At 35.9% G+C, this 27,318-nt stretch overlaps 1 protein-coding gene across 2 annotated transcripts in view; it reads left to right on the top strand.

Annotated features, from left to right (window-relative positions):
- The window catches only part of LOC124541894 (ubiquitin carboxyl-terminal hydrolase 24-like), a 36,143-nt gene extending 8,825 nt beyond the window's left edge, over window positions 1-27,318 (top strand). Inside the window, exons 4-14 of one of the 2 annotated variants that reach the window (XM_047119807.1) lie at window positions 9,524-9,623; window positions 10,899-11,057; window positions 14,413-14,543; window positions 15,253-15,350; window positions 17,319-17,471; window positions 18,239-18,332; window positions 19,604-19,692; window positions 21,176-21,312; window positions 22,421-22,499; window positions 24,888-24,991; window positions 25,838-27,318. In XM_047119807.1, coding sequence (XP_046975763.1) covers window positions 9,524-9,623; window positions 10,899-11,057; window positions 14,413-14,543; window positions 15,253-15,350; window positions 17,319-17,471; window positions 18,239-18,332; window positions 19,604-19,692; window positions 21,176-21,312; window positions 22,421-22,499; window positions 24,888-24,966 — 1,119 coding nt within the window. In that variant the 3' untranslated portion in view covers window positions 24,967-24,991; window positions 25,838-27,318. The remainder of the gene's footprint in view (window positions 1-9,523; window positions 9,624-10,898; window positions 11,058-14,412; window positions 14,544-15,252; window positions 15,351-17,318; window positions 17,472-18,238; window positions 18,333-19,603; window positions 19,693-21,175; window positions 21,313-22,420; window positions 22,500-24,887; window positions 24,992-25,837) is intronic. The other variant, XM_047119806.1, reaches the window with a different exon arrangement.

Raw genomic sequence — 27,318 nt, 5'->3', positions numbered from 1 at the left:
TGAGGTCGGGTATGTCTTAGTGTGCGTGACTCATCCGCATACATTTGTGAGTGTGTTGAACAAAATTTTTGTCTGTCATCCCGATGTATTCTCGTTATATGTACGGTCAGAGTAAGAAAACCTTCGTCGGTTTTGAAATTCATTCCTTTATCAAGTCTTAATCACTTAGTACCTTTTAAAATTAAACATCAAATCATTGCGACGCAATATGTCATTCTCGATCGGTAAAGCAGATTATCGCTCATAGTGAGCACACGAATATATCTTAAAGTGACAAACCTTTTCTTCCCCAAATGTACATTGGATTTTAATGTAATTAAATGAATAATTATTTCTATTAAGAAATGGAGCTAAGCGTTATATTAATCTCCTTATAATTGATTATACTTCCTTCAGAACCGGTAGTACCTTTAGGTTCTATTTTCTTAAAGCGATGACTCTGCGTGCTTGTTAGTAAAGCAAAAATAGCATACCATCAAATAGTATTCGAAATTCAAGTTAATAGTACTTGAGTTTGAATAGTTGAATACAATAAAACAAAGTAAAAATAAACATATAAGTGCTGTGTCTAAGAATTAACGGTATATTATATCAATCAATTACATAACCTCAAAATATTATATAATTTGAGGTTATGTAATTAATTTAAGCCCGTAAGTCAATCGAGACGTTTTAAATAAAGACGCCATCTTCATTAATGCTAGTACAATAACATTTTTATCAGCAAAAAGAAATGCGAAGTCGCCCCACTCAGACGAACGGCGTCCTCCTTGAATAGATTCCAAATCTATTAATAAATTGCGCTAAATGTAATGTCTAGAAATAAATATACGCGGGAAATGTCGATGAGCCACGCTTTTCGCGCCACGTGGGAAAATTTGACGTTCCGCCATATTGTTTAAGTGACAGTGACAGTTCTTTTTTTTTCTAATGACAGTGTGACACAGGTATATCGTAGATTGTCTTAAAATTCATAAACAGCTATCTTTTTTACTTTTTAAAATATTTGACGTTCAGGTGAAATGCCATATATTTAAACTATGTCAACTTAAAAATAACTACATTATATTTTACACTAAATAATGCAACGTATGACTTAGCCAATCAAAAGTGTATAAGCTAATGTCAAGTCAAAGATAATGTTATCTACAAAAGTCATATAGAAAGGCAAGCTTTTAGTTTCGGTTTAATGGCGGTTTCAACTCCGTTTTTAAATACTTGATTTATGTTCACTGCTTCAATAAGTTATAAAACTTATGGCAGCAAGCCTTTGCCAAACAATGGGTTTATAGTCTGTTAAATTACTATTTTAATGATAAGACGCAATTAAAGTATACTAATACAAGTTAATAGATTTGCATATATTTAACCATTAATACAAAAAACATAACATTTCATGAATGAATTCAAAATTCAAAATTGAATATTCCATATTTAATATTAGCATTATCAAAAATGCCTTGATGTACAAAACTAAAAAAAAAGTTAAACCGTTTCAAACATTCCCGCCATTAATCGCCGACACATCACTGGCCGCGAACGTCACGTTACTTTAAAAAAAAACATATGTCACAAGTCAACAGGTCTGCCAAAATTTTTTCGATGACATTTAAACTATTTCTTTGAACGCCGTTTTTTTTTATAAAAGTTTTACTAAAGTGCGCCTACCGTGAAACAAAAGGAAGCTCGTCGCGTTACCGTTGGATATTTATTTTTAATCTGTGCTGATAAGTGTTTTCTTTTTTTTTTTTAATTAACCTGTTAAAGGTACTATGTTTTTATTGTTTATGTTTTAGTGCGGATTCTTTTGAGATAATTAGAGCGAGTCGCGTTCTTACCGATTTTAAAATTAGAATAGTTTTCTGTTACCCTGAATGTTTATGCGTGTGGTTTCTTCGTAAATATATTTACTCATGGCAGAGGAATCTTTCATAGCTTTAATATTTCGAATTTAGAATGTTGCTACAATTTGAGAACTGTATATGGGCACCTGGATAATCACTGGTAACACTGGAATTAAACATTAACATGAGATGAACTGAACATAAGATGTCTCCTTACTCTGGTAAACATCTATTGAGTTTCTTTTTGGTGGTTCAGTTGTCAAATTATGAGATCGTTGTTGTTATACAGAAAGAGATAGTTATACATTTCGAAACAACAAAACACTTCATCCAATAGTAAGAGTTGTAGTAGCGCGTAATGACCTTTTTGGTTCTCTATTTGAAATAGTATTTTTTTGGAACCAAAAGACAGAGTCACAGATAATAACTAGTTTTATAACTGATAAAAAAAATAAGAAGCTAAAATAAATCTTGATAACATTATCCAACGCGCTGATAAGATAAGATGAGTGGTTAATTTGACCTTTAAAATTACAAAATCTGTTAGATTTAAGCATTTTATGGAATTAAATATCGAAATATCTTTAACTTGTATAGGCTCTAGAAATTTATGTCGTCGTCATTCCGTCTTATTATAAAAAAAATTGCATATTTTATGCTGTTTGATAGTTACTAATTGCATTGCCAATGGTGATAAATAACAATCAAATGAACCTAAGATCTTAGTAATATTTAGGTGGATTTTTTGCCATGATTTAATTTTCGTTCTTCAAATTAAGAAATAATGTTTATGTTATTTTATCTGTATTTTAATTATAATATTTTTAAGCAGCAATGCTAAACCTAAAATCTATTAAATATGCCTTGTTTTTGGTCCCTGGAAAAACGCATGTCGCAATTTTCCCATGAGGTTATGTGGGACTCGCCTCTGTCCAGGACGTCCAGTGTGCCCTCGTAAAGGGAAACACCCACAAAAAACCAGCGGAACCCTCTTTCTCTTCGGCTTCACAAGCTACCGTGACGCCCTTCTAAAATGTGCCATAAACGATCTAGATGTGTCAGATCAATCTTCAGAACTTTTTGGATAATAACCGACTAAGTTGAGGATACATTACTTAGCTCTAAACGCCAATCACGAATGCTAACATGCCATATTTTCAAGTAACGTGCAAGTTTTCGTTTCGATACTGTGACGTAAAAGAACTCGTTCTCACTCTATTCCATGAAAAAGCCACTAGAGCCTTCAGCAAATACACAATCAGTGATCTATGAATACCAGAAATAACGCAATGTTCAAATAAATCAATTGTTTTGCGTAATGTCCACCAAAAGACCACTGTTGTGTTTTGTCTCGTCAATACTGAGCTATCTCTATTTACCACACTACATGAAATAAATGACATTATTTTGCTGGTGTGTGTCAATTTTGGAGCCGAGGTGGCCCAGTGGTTACAACGCGTGCATCTTAACCGATGATTGCGGATTCAAACTCAGGCAAGCACCATCGGCAGGCATGCAAATTCAACTCTTGCTGTAACCAGAAATTCTGCCAGATTTGTATTCCACCAACCGGCATTGGAACAGCGTGGTGGAATATTTTCCGAACTTTCTCCTCAAGAGGAGAGGAGGCCTTTAGCCCAGCAGTGGGAAATTTACAGGCTGTTGTTGTGATAAAGAGTCGGTAATATTTGAGATGCTCAAACAGATTGTCGGTGATTATAATGCTTCAGCGCTGTCCTATATGCGATCAAGTTATCGTTAAGATCCATGGATACGAGATGGTTTGAGGGATGATATGACACGAAACGGCGTTCTTAAGATTGCGAGCTCTACTAGACACTGACAGATCAGTAACTCGTTTCCTTATTCACAGAAGTGAAGACAAATAAACTCCTACTTTGATTTAATTGGCCGAAATCTTGAATAATCTCTGTTTTCATTATGGGCTCGAGAAAAAATTAACATTCGAATTTCGAAGTTTTTATTGGAATTTAAAATAAAAAATTAAAATAAAATTAATAAAATAAAATAAAATAAAAATAAACTTTATTTAAGTAGGCTTTTAATAGCACTTTTGAATCGTCATTTTACAATTAAGTGAAGCTACTACCGATTGGGAAAGTATTCTAAAGATTCTACAGAGAAGTACCGGCAAGAAACTCAGTAGTTACTCTTTTTCAACATTTAAAAATCCAATATATGTATGTAATATCTAATAATCAAGAGAATTAGTGTTTTATGAATAATTGTCGGTGTTAGGATTTTACGGGATGAAATGATACCTCCAGTTCCTGATAATAAAATACCTAAATCACATTTATAATATTACTACCGACCCAGCCCGACTTCCCCTTGAATCAATGTAATTATTAAATAAAAACGCATCAAAATCCGTTGCGTAGTTTTATAGATTTAAGCGTACATATACTATATCCCATAGGCAAAGAGAAAGCGACTTTGTTCTGGATTTCAATTCGAATATACCTGTATTACGATTCACAAAAATCGCTGTTTTAATGTTAATGGCAAATCAAGTATTTAGGGAAATATAACTTAAATATTTTAGTATCGGTAAAGAAAATTACTTGGTGGTAGGGCTCTGTGCAAGCCCGCCTGAGTATGTACCACCCACTCATCAGATATTTTGCCGCTAAACAACAGTTCGCAATAGTGTTGTGTTCCGGTTTGAAGGGTGAGTGAGCCAGTGTAACTACAGGCACAAGGGACATAACATCTTAGTTCCCAAAGTTGGTGGCGTATTGACGATGTAAGGAATAGTTAATATTTGTTACAGCGTCTTTGTCTATGGGTGATGGTGACCACTTACCATCAGGTGGCCCATATGCACGTCCGCCAAACTATCCCATAAAAAAAAGAATAAAGAATAAACCAATTTGTGAGAACAATCAATATTATAAAAGCATTACTTAAGCTGGATAAACGTGCCGTAACATTGTGTCTTTACAAAGAAATATTACGTCAAGGAATCCTTACAGATTGAAAGACGTAACCGTAACCGTCGCATTAGCGATAGATAACAATATTAATACGTGTATATTATATAACTAGCTGTGCCCGTTGCCTTGTACGCGTTTGAATTTAACAAAAATAATTATTGTAGCCTAAGTTACCTTATTATATCAGTTATCTGCCAGTGAAAGTCCCGTCAGAATCGGTTCAGCCGTTCCAGTGATTAGCCGGAACAAACAGATAGATAGATAGATAAAAATTGTACAAAATGTTATATTGGTATATGTACCGTGTATAAACACATATGGGTTGAGTAAAAGGGCTATTTTAATACAAATAGACACTCCAATTTTATTATATGCATAGATAACATCGTTGTAGGCCTTTGTCTGGTACCACACGTTAATTATTTAATCTACCGTCAAATAGCTGTAGTGTTTTTGCGTTCAGGGTTGAAATCTGAGTGACCCAGTACAGGCACAAGGGATATCCAATATTAAGAAACCTAAGATTTTTGGATACATAAGGGATGGTTAAAATGTCTTATTTTCGGGGGGGTTGGGTTTGTTACTTATTATCAGATGGCTCCTTTACCTGTGCCGTTTAAATAATATAGATTTAAAAAAAATATACGTCATAATTCTTACTGGAAAAAAAAATGTATAGCAATCGAGATAAATGCTTATATCATCTTAAAGATTACGTATAGATTTGATTGTGAAATTTGGCATCGTTATTTGCCAAGCACCATCTCCCGGCGCCTGCTCAGTTGACGCCCAGCCATCGTAATGGCAGCCGAGTGACGTCACGAGGTGTTCGCGCGAAATGCACTTTCCCGCGGGAATCACCTGATTCGGCGTTCGTTCTTCTCGTTTCGCGCGCTTTCTTTCAAATGTCGAATTACGCAATTAGCTTCTTTTCGTGTCACGATTGTGGGTATTTTAACGTGTCGCGATTGTTTTGGTTCGTAAATTGAACTGTGGACTTGATATTTGTTGTCTATCGAAAGTGACCTTGAATGGTTATTAGCTAGTCATGTGCCAATGGAAATTGAGAGTGGACTCTTATCGTATTCGAAATAAGGTTCAGTTTTGAATGATGATATTAGCTGTCAATGAATCTGACAGAGACAGTGATAACACTGAAAAATCCATAGGAAAAATGTGATGTCTTAATAAATTTAGTCAGAGTTAAATTATTGTTTAAATATCGTTTAGCGCTATACAGATTATAAATACAGATTATAAATCCAAGTTAGTTGTTGATCTATACAGGGTGTGTATAAAAGCAAATTTCATTATAATAGGTAGTAATAGACTATATTGACGTTCGTATATTTTTCATTGATGAAATACAAATTATAAATAATTCGCAGAAACGTAACATATAAACGATATAAATTTTTAAATAATTTAAAAGTGTAATTGAAAAAGGATTTGAAATTATGAAATGAAATAGAAACTTAAAAGAGACGTGAGTGCATAAAACAAATTAGTGTTTGATAAAAACATTCTAGAAACAATTCGCCTGTAAAGACTAAAAGTGATCATAAATACCTAAACGGGACTTTACCGTGATTTGAAAAAGGAACCGTTTCAAATTAGGACCCTGTGTGTTGGTGACATAAGTGCGATAGTCGTATGCTCTGGTATTTGGAGCTGGTTATCCTGGCATGTGTGACGACCGGCGTGCTGTCGGCGCTGCGCAATGAGGTGTGGTTGCCGGCGCTGCTTCGAGCCGCGGCCGCGGACGGTGGCACGCGCAAAGCTACCAACTTATGGGGTTCATTATCAGGTTCAATGACGTATTACGTACCGTATTTATCTCTTCTCTCTTTCTAATATTCGTTCTATGATAGAGATAAATCATATCTGTAATTCTCTTGATTCATGAAGTCACTAGATTTATTTGATGACTTAGATACTAGAGCTGTTAGTTACATTTATAATTTTTAATGTTGGACTGATTTATATTGTAATAATGGTTCTGTAACACGTCTGTCAGAGGGCGCGGTTGGCGCACGACTGCCCGCTAGAAGACCCGTGGAACTTTCTGCGGTGACGTTTACACGAATGGTAACAAGCGCCAATAGACCTTATTGCGTGTTATGTGAATACGTTTTCCTGTGCTTGCTTGGTGACGGCGTTTATGACGTTATTCGATGCCGATAGTTTTGTTTTTGAGCGTGTTTTTCGTTTATGGAACTCATTTTTCATTTCATATCCAAAAAAATCATTGTAAATATATTTCATTGGAAATAAAATAGTTAATTTATTTTTTTAAAAAAGGCCACCTTTGTAGGTATCACCCATTCATCAGATATTCTACCGCCAAAGAGCAGTACTCGGTACTGTTTCGTACAGTACAGTTTGAAGGGTGAGTAAGCCAGTGGAACTACAGGCACAATATACATAACATCCTAGTTCCCAAAGTTGGTAGCACTGACGATGTAAGGAATGGTTAATATCCTTACAGCGCCATTGTCTATGGATGTTGATGACCACATACCATCATAAGGTCCATTTTCGCCTACCTATATAATAAACAATGTTTTTGTCATAATTTCGCCATTAATAATCTGTATTGAAGTTTTATGACGACTCAGAGTCTGAAAACGTTATCCTGTTTTGAAGAAATGTCTGTAAATATGTTTGTTGCCAATACAGTTTTTATGAAGATTTGAAGTGCCTTAATCCGTCTTAATTCTGCCGTTTCATACGTATTGCTGTATATTCATGTTTGTGCCGTTTGCATGTTTAGTATTAGTACTGATTTTATAATAGTTTTTGCTTTATTAAGTATAAAATATATTAACTCTAAATAAAATATGTCCAATTTTATCTAAATTTTTGATTTGAAGATATAATAAATAAATGCACCTAGAATGATACCCTGTCGACTCCACTCATATAAAAATTTAGTCACAATATAGTTACTTAAAAATCCGCAATTATGCTTAAGTGATAGATCTGTTAATCTTTACTATATGAATACTGTAGTCTTTTCAATAATATTACAATTTCCTTTATAATTAAAGTATCTTGACAATGATTGATCTTATCGATAGCCTTAGAAAAATCAACATCAGTTTTCATTTCAACTGTTGATGTTAACTTCGTTATTAAATAAAATTTTACTAGAAATTCATTTATATATAGAAAGTTATATACATAAATTAGTTTATTTTTTATTTTTGTCACCAATTTAGTTGAAAATGGCTTAAGTGCATAAAGACCATATCCATTCGAATTTCCCTTAGTCAGATTTCATGTTGATTTCATTCTCAATACACCTGATACGCCACGAGGATACATAGATGAATCATTAATTTAAAACTGTCAAGAATCATATTATATTGGTCGAGGAACACGGGATAGTTTTGTGACGTAACGAGATAACGGAAATGACGTAAGTCACTTCAATAGTCTAAATTTAAATTGGATCAAAATCCGAAGCAAATATGGTTGAACTAGTTGTTTCCCGCGGCTTTGCGTTTTAGGTGTTGGTTAACATGTGTTAAGCAAAAAAGTAGCCCATGTTCTTTCTTAGAGTTCAAATTTACTTCATACCAAATTTCATTATAAATAAATATGAGACAACATCACATACACTACTCTGATCCCAATGTTAGAAGCTAAAGCACTTGTGTTATGGAAAATCAGAAGTAACGATACCACAAACACCCAGACCCAAGACAACATAGAAAACTAATGATAATCTATATCGATTCGGTCTGGAATCGAACCTCGAAGTGGCGTACCCTTGAAAACCGGTGTACACACCACTCGACCACGGAGGTCGTCAATTATACTCGGTTTAGCAGTTTGGTCTTGAAAGACTGAGAGTACTAAAACCTCCGAAACGTGCAACATCTGTTATAAGTTTTGTATGTACCTCTTTTTGTTACTTTCTTAGTATACTTTTTAAATCAATTATTATTAATATTATAAAAGTGAAAGTAACTCTATCTGTATGTCGCTCTTTCACGACCTAACCGCTGAACCGAATTTCGTGAAATATGCTATGAAGCAAGCGTGAACTCTAAGGTAGGACATAGGATACTTTTTTTTGTCTAATACAGCGGACTGCAACCTTTTGGTAGGCAAGGGCCACAAGGCGGGCCGCAGTCATGATATTCACCTTGAAAAGTTAATTAGTCATTGTCCATAGAAAAAAGAAAAATGCAATTGAAAATTGTTAAAAGATACAGAATTTAATTCGTACACATAATACTTACATTATGTTTATTGTTTGGACTTAGAAAATAAATAAATGTAAACTACAAACGACCTAAATATGAAACTGACTTTATGCAAATTTTAGTGTCGAGTCTGAGGTTGCATCTGAGACGCTATTTCTTGTATGTTTAATATATTTGTCAACTTTTTTACAAAACATTCCCGGGCCACTAGGAATATGTTCCCAGGCCGTATGTGTTGCCGACTGCTGGTCTAATACTTGACAACCAACGCCCTAAAACGCGAGCAAAGCTGCAGGCCACTACTAGTGTTAAATATGAAATAAGTGAACTGTTTGTTCCCAATTCCCTCGCTGTCTCTACCAATGTAATTTGGATCACAAAACCACTTGTCCTGTCAAGTATTCTCACGGTTGATTCATGTCTTATCGAGTCCCATGTGTATGTGTTTAAAGATTCGTTTTGTTGGTACCACATGTATGATGTAATGTCATGAATGCTGGATGTTTAGGAGTTGGCCGGAGGTAAGAGCGGTCCCAGCGGCTTTCGCCGCAGCAGCGAGAGGACAGACGTTAGCGAGCGGAGCGAAAAGCAATCCAGCCATAGTAGCGGTAAGTGGTTTGATTTTAAATAGATATAGATAGATATCCGAGATGGCCCAGAGGTTAGAACGCGTGCATCTTAACCGATGATTGCGAGTCCAAACCCAGGCAAGCACTAGTGAATTAACGTGCTTAATTTGTGTTTATAATTCATCTGGTGAAGGAAAACATCGTGAGGAAACCTGCATGTGTCAAATTGCATAGAAATTCTGAGACATGTGTATTCCACCAATTTGCGTTGGAACGGCGTAGTGGAATATGTTCTAAACCTTCTCAAGTGTGGAGGAGGGCTTAGGCCAGCAGTGTTGTTGATTATATAGATATATATTATCAATTGCCACATTGCCACTTGTTGGTAAGTGGGTGACCATTAGGGGACCATAGCAATAAACCACTTTAAAAATAACCATTTACATAGACAATGTCCAATCTGGAGCTTTTTTTTATGGTATAGGAGCATATGAAACACCTCATGGTGAGTCACCAACGCCCATAGACAATGGCGCTTTAAGAAACATTAACCGTTCCTTACATCGCCAATGCGCTTCCAACCTTGGAAAATAAGATATTATGTCCAAGATGTTATTCCAACTTGAATACAACAATTTTGAGTACTGTTGTTTGGCAGTAGAATATCTGATGAGTCGGTGGTACCCAGATGTTTCATAAAGCTCTAACACCAAGAACTATATAGATAGACTCTGTAATTTGACACAACAATCTTAAGTATTGTTGTTTGGTAACATTTGTTGATCATCTTGGTAGGGGGGCGGTCTAAATTATATGGATCAAATGTATGCCCATATTGTCGCTTCTATACTGATATGTTGATAGCAAAGAAAAGTGTTATAACGATCTCATGTCTTATCTAAAGATTACCGGAGCGAAGCCGGGGAGAGTATAGTACGACACAACTTAGATGTAGCATCGGCAAATGTAATAAAACATATTACTGCCTATTCACACAACCAATAGAAACAGCTCCCTATCGCGCCATTTGACGCTATTCGTCGCTATAGATTCAAAGCGAGTGCATGTAGATCGACGCATCAAATTGACGAATATATTAGGTCACAAGTTATTTAGGTTTGTGTAGATCATATTCACATAAGAGATAAGTATTGATAATTTGGAATAGCGTACTCGATTCGGATGTGATCGGTTTTACGAATTTTGCCGATGCTACATCTAAGTTGTGTCGTACTATACTTATTTATGGAAAAAAACGTGCCAATTAGCTAGTGATTTATATTAATCTACAGCTTTTTTTTTACACATTTTCAGGTCTAAACGGTCTGCGTAACATCGGGAATACTTGTTTTATGAACAGCGTGCTACAGTGTCTCTCGAATACGAGACCCTTGCTGGAATACCTCACGGAGGAGAAGTATTCGTCGGACATCAACACGACGCTGTCTTGTATGAAGGGCGCTCTCATTAAAGGTAAGGGATCTATATGTAGATAGCTAGAGACTCTCTTCGGGATGTTTTTAACAGAGGAATACTCACTGTTGCGTCGCAATATATTTACAACAATATCATGTATATTCACAGTAACATTGATCGCTTTGATAAAATCAGTGATAATCATTGTATGTGCACTAGGAGTAAGGATAAGCTTATAACGCCAAGTTTCCGAATCCGCAAAGTCAATAAATCCTTCTTGATACCTTATCCATTTCTGTAATAAAATTCCGCAGAAATTTTTAACTTTGCCGCTTCGTAAATTCAAATCGTTTATAAAAAATACATTGGTGGAAAAGGGGTATTATTCGATACAAGATTTTGTAGATGATAAAAAAGCGTGGAATTAATACCTGTTGACTTCCAGGCAGGATATATTAATTTAAATAATTGTATTAACTAACATGACTGTATTTTTTTAAATGTTGAAAAAGAGTAACTACTTAGTTTCTTGCCGGTTCTTCTCGGTAGAATCTACTTTCCGTACCGGTGGTAGCTTCACTTAATTGTAAAATGACGATTCAAAAGTGCTTGTAAAAGCCCACTTGAATAAAGTATATTTTGATTTTGATTTTTGATGTCTAGAGACGGTTGGAGGTGAGAATCATCGAAAAAGTTTTTCACGTTGGCCAGAGTTCACGCACACCAAAGGCGGATTTACAAAACTGCCGCTAGTAGGCTAGTAGGCTATTCAATTTTTGCTACCCCTACAGACTTTTGAAATTTAACTGTTCACAATCATATTGATTACATTTATTCTGAAATTGCAACTTTATGATTTGTGTTCTATCGTCCTCATTACATCGACTTTTTCCCGTAATTAGTATGGATAAACTAGGTGATATTTCTGTCAGTTACTAGATTATTATTAACACGCTATGTAGTGCCGATTGTAGGGATTACGGACGTAATGTGTACATATGATTATAAGTTTTCTCTTATTTCTGTAAGATAATAACAAATTTGGGCTAAATTTGCCGCCCCTGTAAATCTGCCGCCCTAGGCCGCCTATCCGCCACTGACGCACACTAATGCAGTAGTGTGGCGAGTGTCGAGAGTAGTCACGCACACCGAAACAATAGAGTCAGCTCGTTGTAAAGTGGGCCTACATACCCATTTTCAAAATCCTATTTGAAGAACTCGCATATGCATATAACACTTCAAGTCCAAATTTATTTCCTTGAATGGGAAAATTCCGAAAAAGTAAACTCTTTTGGGAAGTGAGCTTTCTTGACAACTTATATTCAAAATAATAAACGGTTGAATGAACAGACATACTTAATTGTGAAGGATAATTATAAATGGTACGAATTTCTTTCGGTAAATCTAATAAATACATTATTAGATTTAAGGCAGTTATATGAAGGTTTAGGTTACTTGGGCCGATATAAAATTCTTTCGCTTGTGACATTGGCGTAATAATCTGTGCCTTTTTGACACAAAAAAAATTAATTCTTGAGGTTTTCTGGCAAAAAAAAAAACAATCAGTAGCACTCCTGGATTTTGTACGTATTTAAAGTGAAGCCGTTGGTTTGTCCGAACTCTTTCTTTCTTTGTAGAGTCTTGCTTCTTCTTTCTTAGTAGAGTAGGTGCCATTGGAGGCGAGAGAATGCACCAATGTTTGTGCACTTATGTCTGCGTAGTTGGCAAATGTTGGCTAATAATTCTAAGGAATGGGCGTCGTGACGGGCGACGGATTGGCCGAAATTGGTCATAAGATCACGATAAATTGTAAATGACTGTTATTCTTCAAATCGATCGGACGATCTCCGTGGTCGAGTAGTGTGTACACTGGTCTTCATGGGTACGCCGCTATACATTAGTTATCGGCCAGTGAAAGTCCCGTTAAAATGGGTCCAGCCGTTCCAGAAATTAGCCCGAGCAAACAGACAGACCGAAAAAATTGCAAAAAATGTTATTTTGGTATATGTACCGTGTCTAAATACATATGCATTGAGGACAAAAAGAGCTATTTCAATATTACTTGTCTGTTTAGACACCAATTTTATTATATGTATAGATTATTATTTAATCTCAAACTAGCTGTTATAATGTACTCTGTGGAGGCTATTGTTGGGTTTTCTGGTGGACTATAAATATACCTTCGAGTTGGTAATAGCATTCGTATAATTGAATCACCGTTCGCACGCCTACAGCCCGCAGACTTAAGTAGATTTCTTTCTGCGTCGCGAATGCCATTAGGTGTTTCAATGTTACATGCTTATATACATTTTATTATTATACAATGTAAGAAAAAAAAACGAACATAGTTTAAATGAAAAAGGTTTTATTAGAAATTTTTAAAAAGCATACTGTTACAATTATAAACACAAATTAAACACATGAATATTCAATGGTGCATGGGTTTGAACCCGCAATCATCCGGGCTGGGCATCACTGGGTCATCTCGACTCTTTGTGTTTATAATTCATCTCGTGCTCGGCAGTGAAGGCAAACATCGCGAGGAATCCTGCATGTGTCTGATTTCATAGAAATTCTGCCACATGTGTATTCCACTATCCCGAATTGGGACAGCGGGGAATGTGTTCCTAACCTTCTCTTCAAAGTGAGGGGAGAGGCTTTAGCTCATCAGTGGGAAGTTTACATTCTGTTGTTGTTGTTGTATACTATTAGTCCTAAAACGAGGATTAGCTTGTTACAAAAGTTATCTGAATGCGTGAGGCCAATAATTATTTTGTTGGGCAATGTGTACGCAGCAAATTTTTGTTTATGACAGACCAACAGTCTGTTATAAATACAAAAGCTTTGACGTAATAATGTTGTAAAACGGTGTACCAAAAAAAGTAATTCTTCAATTGGAAAATCACTACCAATAGTTATAGATTTTCTATCGATTTTTATTGTGACTATTAACTTCATTTATTATCAAAAAATCAAAATACACTTTATTCAAGTAGGCTTGAGCAAATTAAAGTTGCAATTTCAGAATAAATGTAATCAACATGTGATGAATTTGAAATTGTGAACTATTAAATTTCAAAAGTCAGTAGGGGCGGCAAAAATTGTATAGCCTACTAGCTTACTAGCGGCAAGCACTTTTGAATCGTCGTTTAACAACTATTTTAAGTGAAGCTACCACCGTTTCAGAAAGTAGATTCTTCCGAGAAGAACCGGCAAGAAAATCATAATAATACAGTCATGTTAGTTAATTACAATTATATATGTGTGTTTTTTATTCTGACTGGAAGTCAACAGGTATTAATTCCACGCTTTTTTATCGTCTGCATAATCTTGTACTGAATAATATGCCTTCTTTACCGATGTATCATGATGAATTAGATTCTAATACGTTATGGTATTGTTTTGGTTGCAGCGTTCGCGAGCGTTATCAAGGAGCTCTGGCGCAGCGGTGAGCGAGATTCGGTTGTGAATACGACCAGCCTCAAGTCACAGGTGCAGAGGTTCGCGCCGCGGTTCATGGGGTACAGTCAGCAGGACGCACAGGTAAACACAGACACACACACATACACAAATATACCGTAGATATCACACTTGGTGATAAGGCTTTGTGCAAGCCCGTCTGGGTAGGTACCACCCACTCATCAGTTATTCTACCGCCAAATAACAGTACTCAGTATTGTTGTGTTCCGATCTGAAGGGTGTGTGAGCCAGTATAACTACAAACACAAGGAAAATTTTAACTTGCTTCATAGCAAATATCATCAATTTCGGTTTAGTCTTTTGGACGAGAAAAAGACATATATAATATGAGTCCCTTGTACCTGTAATTTGTAGTAAAGTAACAGCCTGTAAATTTCCCACTGCTGAGATAAGACCTCCTCATCCATTAAGGAGAGGGTTCGGAATTAGGGAAGGGCAACCGGGGCAACTGCCCTGGGGCCTCCACATGAGAGGGGGCCACAGTTTTCAGCAAGTTAACAAATACTGAGATATAGTCAAATTATAATAATTTTACCATTTAATATTTTAAAAGTTACCGATACAAATACGAAACAATTCATAGCTTACTGATTGAAATAAAAAAAACTAATTAATTCATAATAATATAATTATTAGGGTGTTCACGCTTCTGTTTGTCTAGGGCCCTCACTGCTTTGTGGCCCCGGGGCCTCCACACCTTTAAATCCGACTCTGGGTATATTTATTTGTTTCCCTCATTTCCGATATTAATGTTTATTGGTCTCCATTTCAGGAATTCCTCCGATACCTCCTGGAAGGTCTGCATGAGGACGTGAATAGGGTTACGGTGAAGCCCAAACCGATACTCACAGAAATCGATGACAATCTCAGGTAATAGAAAGAAAGAAAGAAAGAAAGAAAGAAAGAAAGAAATGTTTATTAGGATACGAGACCCAAAAAAAAACATCTTAACTAATAGGCTATTTGACAATGCGAAAAATAAATTGTGAATTATTGTAATCAGTGTATATTATGAGTTTATAAATGGTTATTTACTAACGAAAGTTGGAAATAATACTTAATTTATTCAAAAATCAATAAATGAAATTGCATTTTTTTCAAACGTTTGTCGCGTGACACAAAACGCTCCTGATTGGCCGGGATATGATGAAGTCACTTTCTTGTAAACTTTGCTTTTCTACTATATGTACCACAGATTAAAATACAGCAAAGTGACGTCACCGACCACATTGCTGCGCCATATTGTCCAAGTAGCGTTTTCGCGCGTTATTTAATTATCGAATTTTAATATGATATTTTTCAGCAAATATGTACTAGAAATAAAAAAATCAACTTTTAGTGGGTTCCTTAATCTCTACTAAATAATGTAAAATGGATTTTAAAAACCAGTCAAATAGCCTATTATAACTACTGGCTAACTTAGTCTACAAAAAACAACAAAAAAACAAAACAATTATAATTAATGTGTCCTAAAAGGTGTACCATTCAGCTTCCAAGTTGGGTTCCAAGAACCCAACGCTGACTTTCAATGGTACCCAGTGTGGTTGTGATTGTAATACAGCAGTAACAAGCTGTAAATGTCCCTCTGCTGGGATGAATTCTTCTCTCCCTTTTTGGAAGGAGTTTATTCCAACATGCTTCTGTGATTTTTAAAAATTATTTCAAAAGTATCAAACACGAAACAGCGTGGTTCGAGAGGAAGGTTTTTGTGTAAAGGGAGCGTTCAAGTATTACGTAACGCAATTTTTGACGATTTTTGACCCCCCCTCTTGTAACGCACCGTAACGTTTTTCTGTATTCCCCCTTCCACTTTCTGAACGTTACATAACACTCAAGTGACAATTTTGACCCTAAAGTCGCAAAAAGTATGTTACCCCGTGAAATATAAACAATAAGGTTTGCCAACTTGCGAGAACAAATCAAAAATGACGACCTATGATACAATCAAGGGATTCCCCGTAAAACGTAAATGAAAAGGGTTGCCAATTTTGGAGTTTTAATTCCCTAACTTTTTATTTAAAAAACAAGCAATGTTACGTAACGTGTTGTAAGAAAGACCCCCTCCGCCCCTGTAACGCATCGTAACGTTTTACGAGACCCCCCCTGCCCTCAAATTGCGTTACGTATTACTTGAACGCTCCCATAGAAAATGGACAATATAGTAAATAAACGCTGATAATTTTATGTTTCTAATGTGATGTCGTAAATAAACAAATTCTGTTGTATATTTGGAATCAGTATTGCACCCGTGCGAAGCCGGGGCGGTTCGCTACTTAACACTATTCTTTTTTTCTAAGGTCAGCAATGGAAAAAAAAAAAATAATGCCAACGTGTTAAGGCAACTTGTATCATCGATGATGCGATTAATAATGAATTAATTGAATGCAAATAATAATAACCCAGGTGGATTTCTAGACAATCAATAAGCAGACTTTGAACTATCTATTGTATAAAAAAAGGGTTGGTCCTTCGACACCGGATTTTTTTTTAAATTTAAACTACAACATCCACAGGCTCGCAGATGCCCGTGCCTTTTTTTACATTTCATATTCAATTACATTTTGGCGTTTTATCTTTATACTAAACATCAGCAGATCTTCGCTGGAAAACATTTTTATCGTCTTCTTGGGAGACGTGGCCGACACAGTCTTTTTTTTTGTTTTTTTAAATAATATATACGTAATCTATAATAAATGATGTATAATAAAAAGAATATATAAACTATAATAAATAATATATAAATAAAAATATATAGCAGTATATGTGTTCGAATTACTACAATCAAAGATACACCGGATCTCGGATTATCATTGTGTGTGTGTGTGTGTGTGTGTGCAGTGACTCCGCCAAGGCGCTGGAGGCGTGGAGTCGTTACTTGCGTATGGAGGACAGTCGCGTGGGCGACATCTTCGTGGGTCAGCTGAAGTCCACGCTCCGCTGCACGCACTGCCATCACGACAGCGTCACCTTTGACCCCTTCTGGGATCTCAGGTAACCTCAACGACCATTTTTTTTATGGTATAGGTTGGCGGACGAGCATATGGGCCACCTGATGGTAAGTCACCATCGCCCACAGACAATGACGCTGTAAGAAATATTAACCATTCCTTACATCGTCAATGTGCCACCAACCTTGGGAACTAAGATGTTATGTCCCTTGTGCCTGTAGTTACACTGGCTCACTCACCCTTCAAACCGGAACACAACAACACTGAGTACTGTTATTTGGCGGTAGAATAACTGATGAGTGTGTGGTACCTACACAAACGGGCTTGCACAAAGCCCTACCACCTCCGTGGTCGATTAACATAAGTTTTCATGTCCCGAGTCGGTATAGAAAAAGTTAATTAGTTTTCTATGTTGTCTTGGGTCTTTGTGGTATCGTTACTTCTGATTTTCCATAACACAAGTGCTTAGCTACTTACATTGGGATCAGAGTAATGTATGTGATGTTGGCTCGTATTTATATTTAAACTAGTCCCTCGAAATTTTGAAATATGTAAACTTTTTAAATAAAAGCTCTTTTGAATCTCCAAAGAATCGACAACAGAGTGTTGAGTGTATTTTCGTCGTAATTACGATGGTAGATGTGTTGTATGAGCTATAGTGACCATTTACCACTTATCTATAATGGTATGTTGTCACGAACGGGTCACTCGACTGGGTCCGAAATTAATTTAACACAGTTAAATTAATTAAACACGTATTAATTTAATTAATCTAATACAGATTAAAAAAATACATGTTGTCAATTCCAGCTTACCGATTCCGTCCCGAACCGGTAATTTGAAGCTTCAACAGTGTCTCCAGCACTTTGTCAGGGAGGAAGAACTCGACGGAGACGAGAAACCGGTGAGTGCACACTTGAACATCCTGTATAGCGTGTACTCTAATGGCCGTTTGGAGCGTTATTGAACACCTGTATATTACGTGTACTAGAATACATTCCTGGCATATTTTGACGACCTCTATGGTCGAGTGGTGTGTACTCCGGTTTTCATAGGTACTCTACTGAGGTCCCGGGTTCGATTCCCGGCCGAGTCGATGTAGATTACCATTAGTTTTCTATGTTGTCTTGGGTCTAGGAGTTTGTGGTACCGCCGTTACTTCTAATTTCTTAACACAAGTGCTTCAGCTACTTACATTGGGATCCGAGTAATGTATGTGATGTTGTCTCATATTTATTATATATATATATATATATATATATATATATATATATGTATTCCACCAACGCGCATTGGAACAGCGTGGTGGAATATGTTCCAAGCCCTCTCCTTAATGGAAGAGGAGGCCTTATCCCGGCTGTGGGAAATGTACAGGCTGTTACTTTACTTTAATTTTATATATAGCATTGTTATGTTCTGTATATGTGGCAATCAATGACTATTATTAGCCTTTCAGTAAATAGCCTAGCCATTTTGATCAACCAGATTGAGTAATCAGCCAAGCCATATTTCGCTTGTCAATTGAGAAGTTTACTATATGCACTTTTTTAATTTTGTTATATTTTTTAATATGAAACCGGTATTACTTTTGGTGGTATGTACTGGAATTTATCAATACAAATCAGAATGTTTTTTATTTAAGTATTGTTGGTAGTTATGGTACATGATTAAAATATATTTAAAGCTACCGTTTCGGAATGTTAATTCTATGTAGATTTAAAACAAGAAGAATAACAGGAATAGACTGAGTAGTGACTTTGTCTACCATTTTAATTATATAGTATAGTACGACACAACTTAGATGTAGCATCAGCAAAATTCGTAAAACCGATCACATCCGAATTGAGTACGCCATCCCAAATTATCAATATTTATTTCTCATGCGAATATGATCTTTGCACAAACGTAATAACATGTAATATCATACGACCTGATATATTCGTCAATTTGACGCGTGGATTTACATGCACTTGCTTTCTCTGACGCGTGAATCTATAGCGACGAATAGCGTCGAATGGCGCGATATCGAGCTATTTCTATTGGTTGTGTAAATCGTCAGTAATCGGTTTTATTGTCATTCCATTGCATTTTCCGATGCTACATCTAATTTGTGTCGTACTATATGTGATGCGTTAAGTTAGTTGCTATACTAATGACCTGTTTCTATGTTCGCAGACATGTTCGAAGTGCGGTGTGCGACGCAAGTGCCTCAAATGGTTCACCGTGCAGAAGTTCCCCCAGGTTCTCGTACTACATCTGAAGCGGTGAGGATATGTCATATATTTTTGTCGAAATTTTTAACTTTGCCGTTTAGTAAATTCAAATCGTTGGTAGAAAAAGCATATTATTCGATACAAGATTTTGTAGATGATAAAAAAGCGTGGAGTTAATACCTGTTGACTTCCAAGCGGGATATATTGATTGAAATAATTGTATTTAATTAACATGACGTTATATTTTTTATATGTTAAAAAAGATCGCTGTTTTAGCGATAAGGCCGCCTATTGTACATTTTTCTATTCTTTGTTTTTGTAAAATTGTTCCTATTATTTTTGTCTATATTGGTGTGCAATAAAGAGTATATAAATAAGAGTAACTACTGAGTTTCTTGCCGGTTCTTCTCGGTAGAATCTACTTTCCGAACCGGTGGTAGCTTCACTTAATTGTTAAATGACGATTCAAAAGTGCTTGTAAAAGCCCACTTGAATAAAGTTTATTTTGATTTTGATTGGTGATGGGATTTTTCCAAGTCCGTTTAAGTTGGTAGCACCAATTCATCATATTATCAAACACAAATGACTTTATTCAATATAGAAGCATTACACTTTGATGGTCAATTGAAACTACCTCCTTTCGAACTACCGGTTCGGAAAAGAAAATACCCTGACCTGAGAAGAACCGGCGAAAGAAACTCAACCTACCGTAAAATAAGAGCCGAGATGTCCAATTGGTTAAAATGCTTCGTAACCGATGATTGCGGGTTCAAACCCAGGCAAGCGCCGCTGAATATTCACGTGCTTAATATATGTTTATAATTCAGAAAACATAATGACGAAATAGGCACGTGTTTAATATAATATAAATTCTGCCACATGTGTATTCCACTAACCCGCATTGGAACAGCGTGGTGGAATATGTTCCAAAACCTTCTACTCAAATGTAGAGGAGACCTTAGCTGAGCAGTGGAAAAGTTACAAGCTGTAGTTGTAGTTTTATAAAAGCGTGGAGTTAATACCTGTTGACTTTCAATACAATATACATTAATTTAAATAATTGTATTTAATTGACATGACTTTGTATTTTTTAAATGTTAAAAAAGAGTAACTACTGAGTTTCTTGCCGGTTCTTCTACTTTCCGAAACGGTGGTAGCTTCACTTAATTGTTATTAAAAATATAAATGTTTTAATTTTGATTTTGATTTATAAGTCTATGAAGATGTGATCGACGACCTCCATGGTCGAGTGGTATGTACACCGGTTTTCATGGGTACGCCACTCTGAGGTCCCGGGTTCGATTCCCGGCCGAGTCGATGTAGATTACCATTAGTTTTCTATGTTGTCTTGGGTCTGGTTGTTTGTGGTACCGTCGTTACTTCTGATTTCCACAACACAAGTGCTTCAGCTACTTACATTGGGATCAGAGTAATGTATGTGATGTTGTCTCATATAAAAAAAAGTGTACATTTAAGGGCGGGTTTGCCCCCTTACGTTGCATGAAGGATTTGATGTGACCACCGTGTGTGGTAGGTTCTCCCCGACGGAGCGCTTCCGCGGCAAGCTATCGGTGGTGGTCGAGTTCCCGCTGTCGGGGCTCGACATGTCGCCCTTCGCCGCCGCCCCCACGCACGCAACCTACAACCTCTACGCCGTCAGTAACCACTCCGGTGAGCCCCCCCTATAATACCCCCCAGAATCACCAACGGCTTTGATGTTACATGACTCCATGTATAGTACGACACAAATTAGATGTAGCATCGGCAAATTCAATAAAACCGATTACTAACGATTCACACTAATAGAAATAGCTCGATATCGCGCCATTCGACGCTATCCGTCGCTATGGATTCACGCGTCAGAGAAAGCAAGTGCATGTAAATCGACGCGTCAAATTGACGAATATTAAGTGATATGATATTACAAGTTATTACGTTTGTACAAAAATCATATTCGCATGAGAAATGAATATTGATGCGAACTCAATTCGGATGTGATCGGTTTTACAAATTTTGTCGATGCGACATCTAAGTTGTGTCGTACTATATGTATGTACTATCAAAACATAAATGCCTAAACAGATTTGGATGTATGATTAAAATCCTTACATCGTACAGAGAGATTTAATTTAAAAAATGTAGTTGGCTTTTGATTAATTTAAAAAAAATGTGAGAAATATTAAAAAATAAATTGAAAGTTAAAAGATTAAATTGAAAAAAAAAGAAAATCTAAAAACAATATGGCGTGTCCGGCGCTTCGCTTCTTGTTAATGATTTGACTTTGCTGTTTCTTGGGTCCATGAACATGATAATAATATCTTAACAAAGAAATTATACAATGTTGTATACCCATATCAATTCCTTTAATAATAATTTTAAAGAAAATCTACTGTAAAAAAGATGTTGTATAAATATATCTATCTCTGTCTAACCTGCTTTCTTTTTCTAGTATATGATGAGTAGTAAGAGTCGAGAAGACCCAGTGGTTAGAACGCGTGCATCTTAACCGATGATTGCGGGTTCGAATCCAAGCAAGCACCGCTGATGCTTAATTAGTCTTTATAATTCATCTCGTGCTCAGCGGTGAAGGAAAACATCGAGAGGAAACCTGCATGTGACAAATTTCATAGAAATTCTGCCACATGTGTATTCCACCAACCCGCATTGGAACAGCGTGGTGGAATATGTTCCAAACCTTCTCCTCAAAGGGAGAGGAGGCCTTTAGCCCAGCAGTGGGAATTTACAGGCTTTTGTTGTTAATGAGTTTGTCTGTACGCAGGTACGACGTACTCGGGCCACTACACGGCGTACTGCAAGCATCCCTACAACGGCGACTGGCACGAATATAACGACTCCAGGTAACTATTTTAAACTTTAAAAAGGCGAGAAACTAGTAAAATAACTTTATTTTATTATATAGTACGACATAGCTTAGATGTAGCATCGGCAAATTCAATAAAACCGATTATAACCGGCTTACACAACCAATAGAAACAGCTCCCTATCGCGCCACTCGACGCTATTCGTCGCTATAGACTCTCGCGTCAGCTCGACCCGAGACAGCGAGCGCGTGTAAAGCGACGCGTCGAATTGACGAATACATTAGGTCGTATGATATTACACGTTATTACGTTTGTGTAAAGATTATATTCGTATGAGAAATAAATATTGATAATTTCGGAGAGCGTACTTAATTCGGATGTGACCGGTTTTACGAATTACCTATATGGGCTAGTAATGTCCACAGAGTATAAAAGAGTCACAAGGAATGCAACTTGACACAACCGACAATGAATGTCAAATGGAACGAAAGGCCCGAAATTTGTTTTTTTTTTTATGGTATAGGTTGGCGGACGAGCATATGGGCCACCTGATGGTAAGTGGTCACCATCACCCATAGACAATGACGCTTTAAGAAATATTAATTATTCCTTACATCATCAATGCGCCACCAACCTTGGGAACTAAGATGTTATATCCCTTGTGCCTGTAGTTACACTGGCTCACTCACCCTTTTAAACTGAAACACAATAATACTGAGTACTGTTGGCGGTAGAATATGATGAGTGGGTGGTACCTACCCAGACGGTCTTGAACAAAGCCCTACCACTAAGTGCCTTAAATTTAAATTAATTACAACCGTTTGCGTGTGGCGCCATCTAGTGGCGAGTAGATTTAACCTCATCTAAACAATATATATGTTCTATACGATACTATATGTAGAAGTAAGCTAAACAAATATTTGACAGCAAATCGGCGCAGCGAAGCTTGATTAATCTATGATAATAACTGTTACATGGATTTTTTGAAAAAATGGCGTTTTGAATGTTGACGAAACTGTCATCGAAATTTTTGATAAAATTACAGTGGATATAACAATATATACGAGAGTAACCTTAGCCTTCAATACGGTGTTGTGACATTTGATTCTATATCATAATTTATATCACATTACTATTGCATATTATGAATATAGAGGCTATTGAATTTACTTTATTATATACAATTATTTTTGTTATTAATTGATCAATAATTTGTAAAACTGTTATTAATATTGTTTTATATGGCATAGCAATACTGGCATATAACACTTTTTCTTATTTTAAGTATGGTTGAACTGTCATTAGAAAACAATTGGACAATAGCGCGGCTTTGTAACAAAAGATTGAGAGATTGAAACATCATTGTAGAACGATAATATTATTTTGGTCATCCCGATCTACTGAAATTACACTAGTTAATGTAATACTGTTCTAAATAAACATATATTAATAATAAGCCCTTAGTAGTACACAATACAACTGAGTTATTAGTAAATTTAACTTGGTGGTAGGGCTTTGTGCAAGCCCGTCTGGGTAGGTACCACCCACGTATCAGTTATTCTACCGCCAAACAACAGTACTCAGTATTGTTGTGTTCCTGTGTGAAGGGTGAGTGAGCCAGTGTAACTACAGGCACAAGGGACATAGCATCTTAGTTCCCAAGGTTGGTGGCACATTGACGATGTAAGGAATAGTTAATATTTCTTACAGCTTCATTGTCTATGGGTGATGGTGACCACTTACCATCAGGTGGCCCATATGCTCGTCCGCCAACCTATACCATAAAAAAAAATAACTACTTCGATTTTGATTTTGATATTAATGCCAGAGATATACTGATCTTTATATGTACATAGCGACCCGCCTCGGCTTCGCACGTGTGCTAAATATACTACAGATTTTTTCTTGTTTCTTTGCTATATTGTACATGTCCACAAATATCTTCCTCTCGAAACAATATCTCCCGAAAAACCTGCATCGAAATCCGTTGCGTAATTCTAAAGATCTAAGCATACATAGTGTTGGTAAAATACAAAAATTCTCCTCACAATCAATACTTTATCTCTCCTGAAGTGGTTCACAATCAAAATATATGATACAAGATTGATTATTTTGCTCGTTCCTTCCAATTCGACGATTGAAGTAAGAATGACCATTTCTAACCTTACTCCTAGTATTTAATATTTACACGCCCCTCCTCCGACTGTAGCGACATCCGGTTTTGATTTATTTAGTTTAGTCAAAACCGGATGTTGACAATAAACGCAAATTGTAACAACTATTTAAATCGAATTATTTATGCTGATAATACTTGAATACAATAAAATATGATCATGTTAAAATAAATAGGCTAACAATAGACACAGACAGTGTTAAGCGTTAATGGTTAATAAATGTTCTGAGGTCATGTGTCTTCTTTTCCAGGGTGTCGACCATATCAGCTCGAGACGTGGTCTCGCCGGAGGCCTATGTACTGTTCTACGAGCTGGTACCCCGCGCGTAGCCCCGCCCTCCCTGTAAAAAAGACGGTATAAAAATATATCTATCTCTCTCCAACCTGCTTTCTTTTTCTAGCATATAATGAGTGGTTAGAACGCGTGCATCTTAACCGATGATTGCGTGTTCGAACCCAGGCAAGCACCGCTGATTCATGTGCTTGATATGTCTTTATAATTCATCTCGTGCTCAGCGGTGAAGGAAACCTGCATGCGACAAATTTCATAGAAATTCTGCCACATGTGTATTCCAGCCGCATTGGAGCAGCGTGGTGGAATATGTTCCAAACCTTCTCCTCAAAGGAAGAGGAGACCTTTAGCTCAGCAGTGGGAATTTACAGGCTCCTCTGATGGAAAGTGACTACCACCGCCCATGGACATCTGCAACGCCAGGGGGCTTGCAGGTGCGTTGCCGGCCTTTGAGGAAGGAGTATGCTCTTTCCTTGAAGGTTCCAATGTCGTATCGGTTCGGAAAAACCGCCGGCGAAAGCTGGTTCCACAAAGTGGTTGTGTGAGCCAGAAAGTGTCTAAGAAATCGCGCTGTTGTGGATTTTTGGACTTTAAAGTTGTGATAAGAAAATCACAATATCGTACTACGCAAGAGAGAGGGATAGATATTCTGTCTCACTCAACTTCATTAGAAAACACTCACTGTATTTAGGAGCGGCACGTTTTAACACTCTCAATTACAAGCCGTACCAAATGGTAAGTGGTCACCACCGTCCATAGATATTGGTGGTACAGTAAATTCATCAATGCGCCATCGAAAATGCTAAAATATGTTACTCAACTCACTCACTCACTCACTCACTCACTCACTCACGGACCCTTCAAACCGGAGTAAGACAATACTAAGTTTGGATGTTTTTAATTTTCTAGAAGAGAACGCGCTTCAGCCGCGACCGCTGAGTTAGTCATCACCAGGGAAATGTATTATATCAAACTATATCGAAACAGAAAGAGTTATTGATTAACATATATTATATTGATATGTATTACTAACGGGAAAAGGTTCAAATTGGTTTGTAATTGATGTTATCGAAACTTATGACATTCAGAATACGGTTTAAATTTGCAAGTCATTTTAAATATATTATAAAGCAGTGTCTACACGAGAGGAATAGGCTTTTTGTTGTCGACACGCTTTCAAAGTTTATGTTTTTTAATTTAAGTTTACAACAAAAGTTGTTACAATGTTTTAATTGTCTGAATTAGTTGTGAAGACCGAAGTTGTTAACTAAATCTGTCGGAACGCACCTTTATAATTAAATAGTATATAGTTAATATACTATTTATTTGCGAGACCCATATTTAATGGTAATGATTATTTATTGTTTATTTATATATTTTTTATATCTATACGAAGTATATAGATCTATTGGGGTGGGGATGTCATTAATAATAGCCTTATTGTATATATATTTATGATGATTAACATTTCGTCTTAAAAGAGGTTTTATATAAATAAAATCTTACAAGCAAAATCAAACCGTATTCCTATTGAATAAAGCTAATTTTGAAGCAACATGCGTTATTTAGCAACAGTCAAGTTTGAACCTTATCCCGTTAGCGATATGACTTAAAATAATATATTATAACTAGATTTCTCGAATAAAAAGGTATTGAAAGTTATCGGTATTCTATTTCAGTTTTTTTTTTAATTACAGAGAATAATATATTTTTAATTAACAAACGGCCATACAATAGAACAAAAATGTTATAATGACTTATACAATAAAAACAATGTTAATAAATAGTTACATATCAATTCATATTATTTTTTAATTAATTTATCCTATTTTTTTGAACAGATTAAAAATTTATTTTGACATGTGTCAAAAGTTGTACGAAATTCGCGCCTTTTTTCACAAGTAAATTTTTTTTGACATATCGATCAAAATGGCGTCTAATGTTTACGATATTATATAGTAAAATAAAGAAATGCTATATTTACAAATAATATGTATATGTGTTTAAAATATATTTAAAATTGGCTAATGATATCGTAACAGCAATATGAGATTATTTTTTTAAACAACAAAAATAAGATTATATACATATAAAATCAATATGACAACCGTTAAAAATTTAAAGTGTGTTTCACATATCTCAAGTAGTATGTCAGAATCAAATACTATAATGCAATATAAAAGATTACATTGTAAAAGTCATTATAATACATATAAATATGTAAATAATATTTATTCATAGCGGAAATTAGTTATACAGATGAAAGTAATCTGAAATTTGCATTTTTCATAATTTATTGTTAATTTATAGTTAGTTTACACTCTTAAATGATGCCAGTGGTAAGTTTATTATTTATTTATATTGTATTTAAATGTCCATTATGTTAAAAA

The sequence above is a fragment of the Vanessa cardui genome, chromosome 29, assembly GCF_905220365.1.
Source record: "Vanessa cardui chromosome 29, ilVanCard2.1, whole genome shotgun sequence".
Classification (NCBI taxonomy): domain Eukaryota; kingdom Metazoa; phylum Arthropoda; class Insecta; order Lepidoptera; family Nymphalidae; genus Vanessa; species Vanessa cardui.
The sequence above is the reverse complement of the archived record's forward strand: the minus strand, read 5'-3'. Positions and strand labels throughout refer to the sequence as shown.